This window comes from Corythoichthys intestinalis, chromosome 14 (assembly GCF_030265065.1).
Source record: "Corythoichthys intestinalis isolate RoL2023-P3 chromosome 14, ASM3026506v1, whole genome shotgun sequence".
NCBI lineage: Eukaryota > Metazoa > Chordata > Actinopteri > Syngnathiformes > Syngnathidae > Corythoichthys > Corythoichthys intestinalis.
In genome coordinates, this window is record NC_080408.1 from 42,608,679 (window position 1) to 42,621,617 (window position 12,939).

The 12,939-nt window shown below is 39.5% G+C and overlaps 1 protein-coding gene across 3 annotated transcripts in view; it reads right to left on the reverse strand.

The window, feature by feature from the left end:
• Positions 1-12,939, reverse strand: part of pik3r2 (phosphoinositide-3-kinase, regulatory subunit 2 (beta)) — a 61,682-nt gene that overhangs the window by 38,082 nt on the left and 10,661 nt on the right. For all 3 annotated transcript variants that reach the window (XM_057857141.1, XM_057857138.1, XM_057857139.1), the window contains exon 2: positions 11,690-12,506. In XM_057857141.1, coding sequence (XP_057713124.1) covers positions 11,690-12,008 — 319 coding nt within the window. In that variant the 5' untranslated portion in view covers positions 12,009-12,506. The remainder of the gene's footprint in view (positions 1-11,689; positions 12,507-12,939) is intronic.

Genomic DNA, 12,939 nt, shown 5'->3' on the forward strand with positions numbered 1-12,939 from the left:
GACAATCTAAAAAAAATCCAGAATTCACGTTGTATGATTTTTAAAATGTATTTTTTATATATTTTTATCTACTGGGGTTCAGTTCAAGTATTTGTGCGCCTGAGAATCAGCAATAATTATGACACTCAAAGAGTTGTCATTCTACCTTAGAAAAAGTCCACCTTTACCCCACCCGTTTGAGCTCATCATTGTCACCTGTGCACCCCACAGTCAGTTATAATCCACCCGCTACCATGGGCAATACCAGAGAGTTTCGAAAGGCACCAGATTCGATTAGCTCCACAAAGCTGGAAAAGGCTACGGGACAATTGGAAAGCAGCTTGGTGAGAATAAATCAACAGTTGCAGCAATTGTTAGAAAATGGAAAAGGCTAAACATGACTGATAATCTACCTTGGACTGGGGCTCCATGTAAAATCTCTCCTCGTGGGGCATCACTCATGATGGGAAAAGTGAGGGCTCAGCCTAGAACTACATGGCAGGAGCGAAACCTTGCTGAGTGAGGCTGCTTTCTCTTTCGCCCAACCCCCTCCTCAGCTAAAGTAGCCTGACTTGAGCCTTTTTCGCCCAACCCCCACCTCAGCTAGACACTTCTTTCTTACTTGCCTACTGCAGGTTGATAAATTTGTAGGTAGATTTGTGTATGTCTTAGTCAATCCAATAAAAAAGGTTCCTTCAATCAAAGTATATATTTTCAATCAAAAACAAAAGTCACTTGAATGAAAGCAAAATGTGTTTAAATGCAAAAGTTGCCTCAAAATAAAGACAGACAAAAAAATTCTTGTGTTGGTATATTTATTTTGCTTTTGATATGTTTTTATATTTTATTAGAATCAATCACAGCTTTGAAAGCCTACTGTAGGTTGTCAAATTTGTAGGTAGATTTCTATATGTCTTAGTCAATCAAAAAAAAAAAAAATAAAAGGCTACTTCAATCAAAGTATATATTTTCAATCGAAAACAAAAGTCACTTGAATGAAAGCAAAATGTGTTTGAATGCAAAAATTGCCTCCAATTAAAGACAGACACAATTTTATGAGAATCACAGCTTTGAGAGCCTACTGTAGGTTGATAGATTTGTAGCTAGATTTATTTCTTGGTCAAGCCAAAAAAAAGTTATTTCAATCAAAATATATATTTTCAATCGAGAAAAAATAGTAACTTGAATTTGAAAAGAGACATAACTTGAAATAACTTGAAATGAAAGCAAAATGTGTTTGAATGCAAACGTAAACAAGTCAGGCTGCTGTTTCTTTACTTGCAACCAGCCATTAGCTGTGGAGGGGAGGTTGGGGGAAATTTTTCAGCCATTACCTGTGGAAGAGGGTTGGGGGTCAGGCTACTTTCAGACACTATTTACTTGACAATAAACTGCTAAACTTTTGAGGATATTTTGACAGTATTTTAATAATTCTAAATTATTCGGATGTACAGTGGGGAGAACAAGTATTTGAGACACTGCCAATGGGTTTTCCCAATGGCAGTGTCTCAAATACTTGTTCTCCCCACTGTATTTGTTTGAATACCCTCTACATGTTAAAAAAACATTTTTGAAAAGATCAGTTAACAATTTGCTGTTGATATACATTGATATACATAGATATTCAGAAATACTATAACTAAGCACACCAAGCAACAGTGGTAACAAGAAAAACACCTCACATGAAATAGCTGGAAAAAAAATATGCAAGACTAGTAAATACCACTCTTGGTTCAGAAACAAGCTATCATTCAGGCAACTTTTGCATTCAAACACATTTTGCTTTCATTCAGGTGACTTTTGTTTTCGATTGAAAATATATACTTTGATTGAAGGAACCTTTTTTTGGATTGACTAAGACATACACAAATCTACCTACAAATTTATCAACCTACAGTAGGCAAGTAAGAAATAAGTGTCTGAAGTAGCCTGACTAGTAGTCAGGCTACTTTAGCTGATGAGGGGGTTGGGCAAAAGAGAAAGCAGCCTCACTCAGCAAGGTTTCGCCCAACCCCCTACTCAGCTAAAGTAGCCTGACTTGAGCCTTTTTCGAGTCTTGAGTCCTACTTATGAAGATGGTATGTCCTGTATCGGAATTTAAACAAATAGATATAAAAACAAATTTCCCATTTATTTTCAATGGCAAGTAATCAAGGTCCCTGTGATTTTTTTACCATTTATCATGACAGCCCAATGAGATTGTATACCGCTAACTCTCATATAGGTGAATTAAAAAAAAAAAAAGTAAAAAATCTGACCTACGTTTTTTGGGGGAGGAATGAAAAAATCAATTCAATCAGTTAACATAAACATCTTTGATGTGAAATGTTTTATATTGTTTATTTGTAATAACGTGTAGAACATGAAAAGTAACGTGTTACTTTGCTGAGTAACAAATTACTCTTACAGTGAGGTAACTGAGTTACTTCTCCCAAAAAGTAATTTAGTTACTAACTTGTAACTAATTACTTTTTGAAGTAAGATTGACAACACTGTGCAGTACATATTCCCTTCATAATAATTAGGACTATTAGGACATTCAATCATTATTTCAGTGTGTTCAAAGAAACTGTTCAGGGCTGCTCCCTTCCACCTTCTCATGACACAAATTCTGTTTGTTTTTCTCAAAGGTTTTCACACGTTTTCTCGTACTAACTTCAGACAAAATGGCCACAATTCATGCTCCATTAGATCCAGTCATTCTAAACTATATACATGATCTTGCTTTAAACTCAAATTGCAGTTCTAAAACGTTTTTTTTTTTTTTGCAAAAACAATGTACAATTTTGGGCCATTTCTTTCTGTTTTTCTGTGTGGAGTATAGGAGAAGTAAGTTAAAAGTTTGTAAAAAGCGTAAAACTCCATAAATAAATGTATATTAATAAATGTAGCTTGACTTGAACTGACAAAAACTATCACATGAAGTGTGCAACCGTGGTGTGTTCCCCTCCGTTGGGCCGCATTCTAACACAATGTATGTCTAGTGGTTGCATTTACATATGAATGGTTGCTGTCTGTCGGACAACGACTTGCTAATTCAAAAGCACTTGGGTCATTTGGGCCACCTCTGGGTTTTTTAGGAAGAGAGGCCAAATCGGCCATTGCTTGGGAATATTAGGAATTTTTGTCTTGAGGAAGGGCCGAGTTGGCCTCTGCTGGGTTTTCTAGTGTTAAATATATTGTTCTATGTAAATCAGCCAAGGTAGCCCCCCCGCATTTTTACCATACCAAATCTGCCCCCCTTTGCATAAGGTTTGGACACACCTGTTTAACTGATGATCCGTAGACGAGGCCAGCTTCTTTCACTTTGTACCAGCTAAATATTATTCAAAATGTAATGATGGTGGAAGAAATAAGCATCTTGAATTTGAAACTGTATGTTGTCGCGATTAGCCTCGCAATGATCTTAATTGTGGTTGTCAGCCCCAAACCCTCTAAATATATATTAAATGCATCTTACCAGATATAAAATGACTACTACATAATCCGTGGTAATCGTTTGGAGCCCAGTTTTCTCGTCGAATTGCAGCAGTCCATCTCGCTCTCCTCTCCGGGTCTCTCGGAATACGGTAGAACTTCAAGTCTCTCCGTCTATCTTCTCTGTTATTGCAACCAACCGCCACACACGCCTTCACCATTTTGATTATTAATGTTAACGAGCAGAAAAACACGCCATAATAGGAGGAATTTACGTAGCGATAATGAGTCAAAACGACGAGTTGAAGGACAATATGGCGCGGAGGCGTGGTTGTGACGTCATGTGAGTAGGGTCTTTAGGCTGTGTGTACTGTGCAAGTGAATGAGCCTGTGTTCAAAACTACATCACACGATAGAAGCAATGAATTATTATGACCACAAGGTGGCAGTAATGTACTGTAAAATGTCAACTGGCTCTTAAAACTGGAGATTCTAGCCCGCACAATAGTTTGTGTTTTAAAATTAGAAACCTGATCCTTTTCACCCGATTCCGATCCACTGAAAAATGGCCCGATCGGCTCAATTCCCGATCACATGATCGGATCGGGGAACATCCCTAGAAGCGACGAAAAACTAAATAATAATTCTATCTTCTGCATCAGTAAGCTTACGTAAGACAAAGTGGCTTTGCTGCATTCTCACTCAAATAGTTCAGAAGCAGATATATGTACAAATTCCTGCTTATGGAATTTCACCATAACTCCTCAGATTTAAGTCAATTGTGCAGAGCGATTGTTGATAGATCGTGTCCTTGCTTAAAATTACCGAAGGCGAACAAAAACTGGATTGCAACTAATGACTGACCTGAACAACAATATGATATTGTCTGAGGTCTAAATCAATGTAAAGCTATTATTCTAGCTACTAATTCTATTCAATCAGATAGCAGCATGAAAATAGGAAGTTTGTAGGATTTTTTTTAAAACCTCCATTGAAATCTTGCTAGTGGTTTCAAAACCTTTGAATAAAAATGTCTAAGTAACAACATAAAGAATGTTCTTCCATCAAATACACATGAGTGTACAGGGTTTCTCCCAGTGCTTTATAAGCCTGACGGGCCACCAGGCTAAAACAATACTACAAAAGAATCGCTGCCAGCCATCACAGTCAAAATGGAAGGATATTTATCGCCATCAATGACAGCCAATGAGTTAAAAAATTAAAGATATTTAGCCACATGACAAGTCTTGAGTGGACAGATTGCATGTGATTATCTGTTGATATATTGAGTTTCTATTTCTTATTAGACAAGACAGACAGTCTTCAAAAAAAGCAAGAGAAGACAACCCAGTTTCAAGCCATGTTGGTCACTCCAAACATGTGTTTGTTGTGTTCAGTGGTGACAAGACCAGTTGGTGTCTGGCTAACAGTATGTAATGCTGCCGGTCAAGTTTCACGGCTGCATGTCTTTGCTGCACCCCGACTAAACAGACACACAATGTTTCATGACCGGGCAAGACCATCCGTTCCAGTGTCACAACACGCTTCTACGCCGCACGTGTTCTTGTCGGCCTCTAAAACTAACAATAACTTAAGACAGCAATTAACAAACAACTTGAAATTTGGTTTCACAAAACACTACTTTGTGCAGATGTATTGGGGCTTCAGCTATCGATTAATTTAGTAATCGAGTAATCGACTGAAAATTCTATCGATTAATCGAGTAATCGGATAAAACATTTTTTTTAGGTAATGAGCAATTATAAATATACATGAGGAAAAACAGACATTTAATCGAATATTGAACCATTTTCAGTCAATGTCTTTATTTTCGATGTACATTGTTGAAAACAGCCAACAATTGCCTCTCAGATGTGACTAGAAAACAAATTCACTGCTTTTACTCAAAAAACTTTTAGATCTTATAAAAAAAAACAAAAAAAACATTTCTTACCTAAAAATATAATTACGCTTTATAACACACATCACTTGAAGGCTATGTGTTTTTCCCACGTGTTTCAATATAATTTCCATTTGTGTCAAGCTATTTTTAACTTCTAGTTAAGTTTTAAGTTAGTCTAAACTGTAAGTACTGATAGGATTTTGAGTTTTTGCAGTGTTCAAAATAAATGTATGATACCTGCTGTATTGGAGCACATTAGGGACCAGTGCTACTTGGTGTTTTATTCAGCAATGGCTACTGAGCCAAAACTGACAGTTAGCTTTATTATGTTTTAATTTTACACCCTCATCACTCTACAGCGCTGTGTTTTTACAGATTATATAAAACCTGTATGTAATACACGTTAGCCACGCATCGACAGTGGTCATAATCAATAGAAACCTAGTCCTCCGAAGAGCTAACGTTACGTGACCGAGTGACAGTAACGTATTTATTAGCGATGAGAAGTGTACTGCTTAAAGATGGCGGCTGTTAACTAACGCTGCCCAGACGCGGCCGAGTCTGTCATTGCGCATCTAGTCCTAAATGCATGCGATATCTATGAGACGCATCGGACACTACCTGCTACCAAACTAGCATCACGCGGGCGTAGTTTTTAGCAACGTCGGCGTAGTTTGTAGCGGCTGTCGGCTGCAGTAAGTTTTTGGGGTTTTTTGTATTGCTTCTTTCCTCTACGCACGTGAAACGATTCCTCGAGGTGAATAAAATTACTCGGATCAGTTTTTAAACTCGAGTTACTCGAGTATTCGTTTCAGCTCTAATATGTATTAAAGTAAAGCTGTACCCAGAAAATTATTTGAGAGCTGTGCGGCTCTGTTCAGTGATAAAAAAATCAAATTCACCCCTTGTTAAATGGGGGTCAACCCACAGTTGTCAATAAATACCTCTGATTAACCTAGTTTCTCCTGTTTACAAATACTTTAGCTTGGTCTCATTGGTTCAAATGACAAAAACCTGGCTTTAAACCAGAGTGCATAGACTTGCCTCAGATTAGGACTCACCGAGACCAAGACAAGACCAAGGCTTTAGGGAGTGAACACAGAGACAAGACCAAGATTGAGACAAGCTTACTTAGCAGAATTAAAAATTATCAGTTATGTAGAGGATGCATCTTGAACATTATGTACCATGCTGCTAGTAGCAAACTCATTAGCTATTGGCGTCAGTGGCACTGAAACAGGATCATTCACTGCCAGCCCTCCCCGTTCAAGTCCATGAACTAAAGCCAGCTAGTTCCAATGGATTCAGATGGATGGAGTGGCCTTGGCTTCCCTATTCAGCCTGTCCACGTCTTTTCCCATTATTTACTGTCTCAGCCCCTCCCCACCCCCTTCATGGATTCTTTGAAAGTGTTTTCCAAGTAGCGTGGAGGGAGAGGCCTCTCCTTTCTGAGAACTGTCCCGGCTTACATGCTTTATGAGCGCCCAGAGACAGTATCAGACGTGTATGTGAATCAGAGAGCGACGCTGCAGAAAGCAAGAGGGAGGGCTGGACGAGGAGAAAGGAGGATTTTGCAAACATGCCAGGCCATGGTTCACCTCAACAGGCAATTAAATTTAGGCCAGGGAAAGAATGATATAACACAGGGAGGGGGTGAGAGGGGGGTGTCCATCATCATTCAGGTTTTAGGTGTAGTTTGTACTCTGCTCATGAGTTTTATTCCAGCACTGGTGTCACAAAAGATAGAGATCTCAAACTACAAAATAGTAGTTTTCCTCTTCAGTGTGACAGAAGATTAAGCAGCATGCCCGAAGAGATCCAAATGAAGGCGTTTCCTTCGTCGAGTTGTGGTAGGACAACTCGTTGCTGTTTCACCATGACAACATACCCTGAGCAGCAGACTTTTTCAGGCCGAGAGGGACATACAGTACGTAGTTGTGCAGTAGAAAACTCTCAAGTATGTGTCCTGTTGCTCCAAATTAGTCCTCTTCCAAAACTCAAGAATATCATGAAGAAGACATGGTTGTTATCAAGATGGCTGTGATTTCGAAGCTCCGGAGGATATCAAAAGAATCCTTCCAGCAGCATGGGAAGGCATGGCAGTGAAGCCTGGGAAATCACCTTTGACCCCAGGAGTTTCAGTGGAAATCTCTTTGTTTGAATTTGAAATTTAATTGACTGTATCACTTGTTAGAACAGAGAAAAAAAAAAACAGTTTATTTCCTCTCAAACAAAATAATGCACTACTCCTGCGCACAATAAATGGCCAATTGGTTCAAGTTGAGGTAACATTTACAGTGTACATGTCACACATACTGTGCGGAGACAAACTCTGTATGTAGTTCACCATATTTCAGATTTTAATTACTCTTGTCATTGCGAGATTTTAGTCTATGCGGTTTCTCCACACTTGATTTCATCGGACGGAATCCAGAAGGTGTTGCCAAAGTGTAAAGCTTCTCCGGAATGAAATGAAGTCTTTATAGTCCCTGAGGAAATATCCATTAGTGTGTACTATAATGAAATGCAAATCGGGTATGATCGCGCAAAACAGACACTTAGGAGAATTACAGCAAGTACATGCTAACTCACTTTCATGAAGCTACATTTATCATTATCAACACAATATGGAACATATTTTCATATGAAATTGTGGTGGAAAAAAAGTTGAAAAAACAAAAATAAAAACATGCAAACTAAAAAGAAAGATGGAGGGTAACTAAAACACTTTAACGCTCCTGCTGCAAAGAGGCATTTCATTATTTTTTTGTTAAATGCAATGTGTAATTTAAGGTTTTCAATTCAATTTCCGCAAAGCAACAACATTTTCGAATTTTCCCTAAGAATACATTATAATTCCAGTAACTCGTTCCACAGCCCAAAAACCTACACTAAATCCTTAATAAATATTGCTAGTACTATTGCAAATAGCAATTACAAAGAGCAAATTAAATAATTTATGAATAAAATTGGAATAATAATAATAATACTAATACTACCTGTAATAATGTAATGATTCGGGTTCTAATGTGGTAGATGTACTGTATTTTTGCGTGGTGTACCTGAACGCACCGCGTTGCTGACGTGTCAGAGTGAGGGAGGACTATTTACTTTCACTTCACTTGTTAGCTGCGTGGACAGTAGGCAAGTTGTGAAATAAATGATTAAAAACCTGACAAAGCTGGCGATTTCTTTGGCGATGTTACAATAATCATAAAATAATATTTGCCACCTTAACTTATAGAGACTGGCGAACGGAGGAGGACCGCCGAGATCATAGACCGTCTACGGCCATACTGTTAGCCAGTTCATTGATGCGCACACCATGCTCATATTTTTGTATTATTTCGTTCTTCATTTCAATGGTAAGCATCACCTTTTTCTTTTTTTCACCACCTGCACTAACCTTCTTGAAACCCTTGTTGATTTCTCTCACAAGAAAATCCACCGTGCGTTTGTCTTGCGGAAAAACAAAAAAACTGGGGCGCTGTCATAAATCGGCGTATTTCGAGCATGTCGCGGGATGTAGATACAAATGGCGAGTCAAATTTTGCGTGGGATTTCAGAAAGATCGTGTGTCAAAGCGATCTTATGTTGAAGTACCACTGTACATAGGCATCACATTGTAGTGTAATGCCACGTCTCAATTAGATTATTTGTTTATTAAAAATCTTTTAAAATAATTAAGAAAATGGACAAAAACAAAATTGTTACAAATTAAATGAATAAAAAGATAAATACACCCTGGTTATGGCCCTCAATCAATAACAACCAAAGTTTTTTTTTGTTTTTCATAGTATTTAATTAATTGTCTGCTATTGACAATGATAAGCATCCAATTAATTTAAAACTGTTAGAGCTGGCAGCCATTAACTGCCAGCCTCTCACAATCCAAATAGATTGGACGTCGAGCGCCGTCAATGGCAGCCAATGAGTTAAAGTGTTAACAACCATGTCAGAATAATGTTGAATTAAAAATAACAAAGCCTTGGGTTTTCCTGTTAAAAGTTAAAAAAAAATGTACGTGTTGACTTGAAATTGACTCAGACAAGTCACGACGCAGTAAAAAAAAAGAAACAACCATCTTTGATTAGCAACTCTGGAGCACATTTTCTGTTAGTGTAAAAAAATATTCCGTGTTACCATGTGTCTTAACAGAGTGTTATGTCAATAAAAGAAGTGGTGGAGGCAGTAAATGATGTTTGTGCAGTTGCGACGACTGGAACAGCAGGGCTTCTCGTTCTAGACGCTGACGCTTGTGTCTTAATGAATCTTGCAGACTTTGTTAAATTCACGATAACTAAACAGCTTGCGGTTATCATTTATAAAACAGTCAATTTCGCAAAATTAACAGCGACTCAGAAGGTGCCAGGGATAACAATACATCAATCTGTTTCGATTTGATACATTGGAAGGTGAAGCAACATCCAATCAAATCGATCGAAATATAAAAACATCGATCGGCATCTTTTGCATGTGTGGTTTTGTTAAAATGAAAGAAGTTTTTCACAATATAAAAGCTGTATTTAAGAAATTTCTCGAGAAAGCTTTCAGTCTCCTCTTCTCACCATATGTACAGAGCTATCTTTAGTTCGATTCCGATTGAATTTAAGAGAGGTGACCATGCGGAGTTGTCCTGCAGCATATAGATTTTACAAAGCATTCCCATTGCGCTGTTATATACAGTGGTACCTCTACATACGAAGTTAATTCATTCCAGGTTTCCGCTCGCCTGCCTGGCTGTCGCGTGTTTGGTTGGGCTCGCGTGCGTCAGGTTGTGATTGGGCGTGCTCGGGTGGGGGGTCCTGGTGCCGGGATTGGCGGTGGGGCGGCGGAGGGTCGGTTGCCAAAGGGCTTACACTCATAAGGGATTCACATGATTACTAGGTGCTAAATCACAGTGCTGACTTGTATAAGCTCTACCCCTCCCAATCACTTAGCTTATAGTCTCCCCCACCCCCCATTCCCTTTCTTTCCCTGGTCAACAGGCCCCCCCACATGGTGTCAACCGGAAATACATCTAGCTGACAATAGCACCAACATATTAATAGTTACTGTAGACCTTCTCGGTGTTGCTTTTCTTTCTTTTCTTGTGTTTTTTTCTGTTCCCCCATAACCCCTTCCTGTACGCTGCTTTGTCATAAAAAATGAGGTATGTTGAATGATCACAATGGGAGTATGTCATACTCTCAATGTGAAACATTAAAACTGTTCAGACCAACTGGACACTTAGGCGTCCATCCTCCGTGTCAAACAGCTGAACAGGACAGGTTTTTAAAATAAATAAATAAATAATTCGTTCTAGGACCTTGTTTATAAGTTGAAATGGTCGGATGTCAAGCAGGATTTTCCCATAAGAATACTTTATAATTCCATTAATTGTTTCCACAGCCCAAAAACCCTAACCCTTAATAAATACTGCTGGTAGTATTACAAATGCCAATTACACATTTTGTTGCTGGCGTCAACTGCAGCGGACAGTAGGCGTGTTGTGTTGCATAAATTGATGGAATAAAAGATTAGAAACCTGACGAAGCTGGCGATTTCTTTGGCGATGTCACACAATAATAATTGTCACCTTAACTTAAAAAGACCGGCGAACGGAGGTCAGAAGAGGACGTCAAGATCAACATTTTATGGCCGTATTGTCATGCCAGTTGATGGATGTGCACACCATGCTCATATTTTTCTATCATTTCCATCTTCATTTCAATGGTAGGCATCACCGTTTTCTTTTTTCACCACCTGCACTAACCTTCTTGGAAAAAGTTTTGATTTTTCTCACACGGAAAACTGCCGTGCGTCGTCTTCCGGCAAAACAAGGAAACTGCGGCGCTGTCATGAATCATCGTATTTCGACCATGTGATCGGATGTAGAAACAAATGGCGAGTCAAATTTTACTTGAGATGTCGAAAAGTTCGTGTGTCGAAGCGATCTTATGTCAAGGTACCACTGTATTTTAATAACGAAACATCTTAAAAAAAAAAAAAAAATCATCTCATGAAAGCATAATTGATTGGTGATATTTGAGTATTTTTCCAAAATTCATATCAGTTTTTCGTTGCAAAATTTTTGAAATTTAGTAGGGGTAAAGGAAACGCAGTTAGAATGGCTTTCATTCAAATGTCTGAAAGGTGTCAAAAATTTGTCAAAATATTTTTTATTACTCTAGGTGCAACGTTAACAAATTGTGTTACATTTGTAAAAAAAAAATATACTAAATCTATGAAACGCTTTTGATTCAAATTAAATTGTGGCAGCCTTTTTAATACCAGCAAATATCGTATAATTGTACGTCTATCACCGTTGATGGCAAACACTTAACTACATGTCTTCCATTGCCTACTGTAGCCCTACTAACTTTGTAATAGCAATGCAAGTGTTCTTACCTTGACATGACTCTGGTGTGGGAGCAGCAGGTAAGGGTCGCTGAGACCTGGGTTGACTGGACGGGATGGCCATTTTGACAGGGCCCACATATTGGACGTACGTCCCAGGGAAGTCGCCTCTCTGCTTGGAGCGCTCGTTATAACCAAGAAGCCAGCCAAGGCATTCCGGCTTCTCCTCGCAACCTTCGTGGTAGTTCTCTACAGACAGCAGCGATGCCTTGCTCACCATCAGCAGGTCACCTGGTTGCAGATCCAAGTCCTCTTCCTGGTCCTTGGTGAACGCGTAGAGGGCACGGTACTGGAAACCTTCTGTCGCCATTTTACCAAATGAGCACAATTCAAAATGGCCGCCGCACGGAGGATTAGACGACGATTCGTGGTCCGGCTTGGAAGAAATCCCACTGAGAGAGCGGCAAATCAAAAGTTGAATATCGTAGGGTGGTTTTGGTGGGGGCGCAGAGGACCCGCGGAGTCACCCGAATCTTAGAAGCATTTTCACAAGTCCGCAAGGTAGCATTTGACCTTCGCTGGCTTATTTCAGACTTGACCAGTGTTGAAGTGGTGCACTTTCCGCAGCTTGATACCCCGGTTGAGCCAGATGATGGAGCATAGGGAGAGCGTAGGCAACATGCTCCTTAAAGCGGCGAACAGATGCTAAGGGAGCAACCGGCTTCAAAATTTGCCAGTGGAGGACCGTGTGTCGCTGGGCTCGATTGAAGTGGCCTAAATTGGAGTACCAGTGGCGGAGTGGGACGGTCTTTAATCCTCTTCGGTTCCGTAAAGCTCCCACATGTTCTGGATAGGGATTATGACCAACCTGCAGGACATTAAAAGCCCCAAAAAGAGAAAATGTATCAAGTAAATTAATAAAAAATTCGTTCACATGAAGTCATTAGATAACGTCTGGCATAAATAAAGCAAACGCTGTTTGAGCTGTGCATGAAAAATGGCCAACTGTGGCAGCGCCACGCATTTGTGCAGTCTTTGGGAAGGACACGGATCGGATGATGCTGCTGCGTCACAACCGACAGCAGACTTGGTCCCCGGACAGGAGCCCCCGATCCCTTCACTCTACATGCACGCACTCACAGCTTTTACTGATGCGTCACAATTCAGAAACATGAACTTTGCCTGTGAAATCAACATCCCATGCAAATTATGGCAGGTTCCAAGAACAACATTTTCGTTGAGCGAGAGTACGAAGAAAAAACGTAGGTGCACTGAGGCAAGAGGTGGGGGGAGGTCACTAG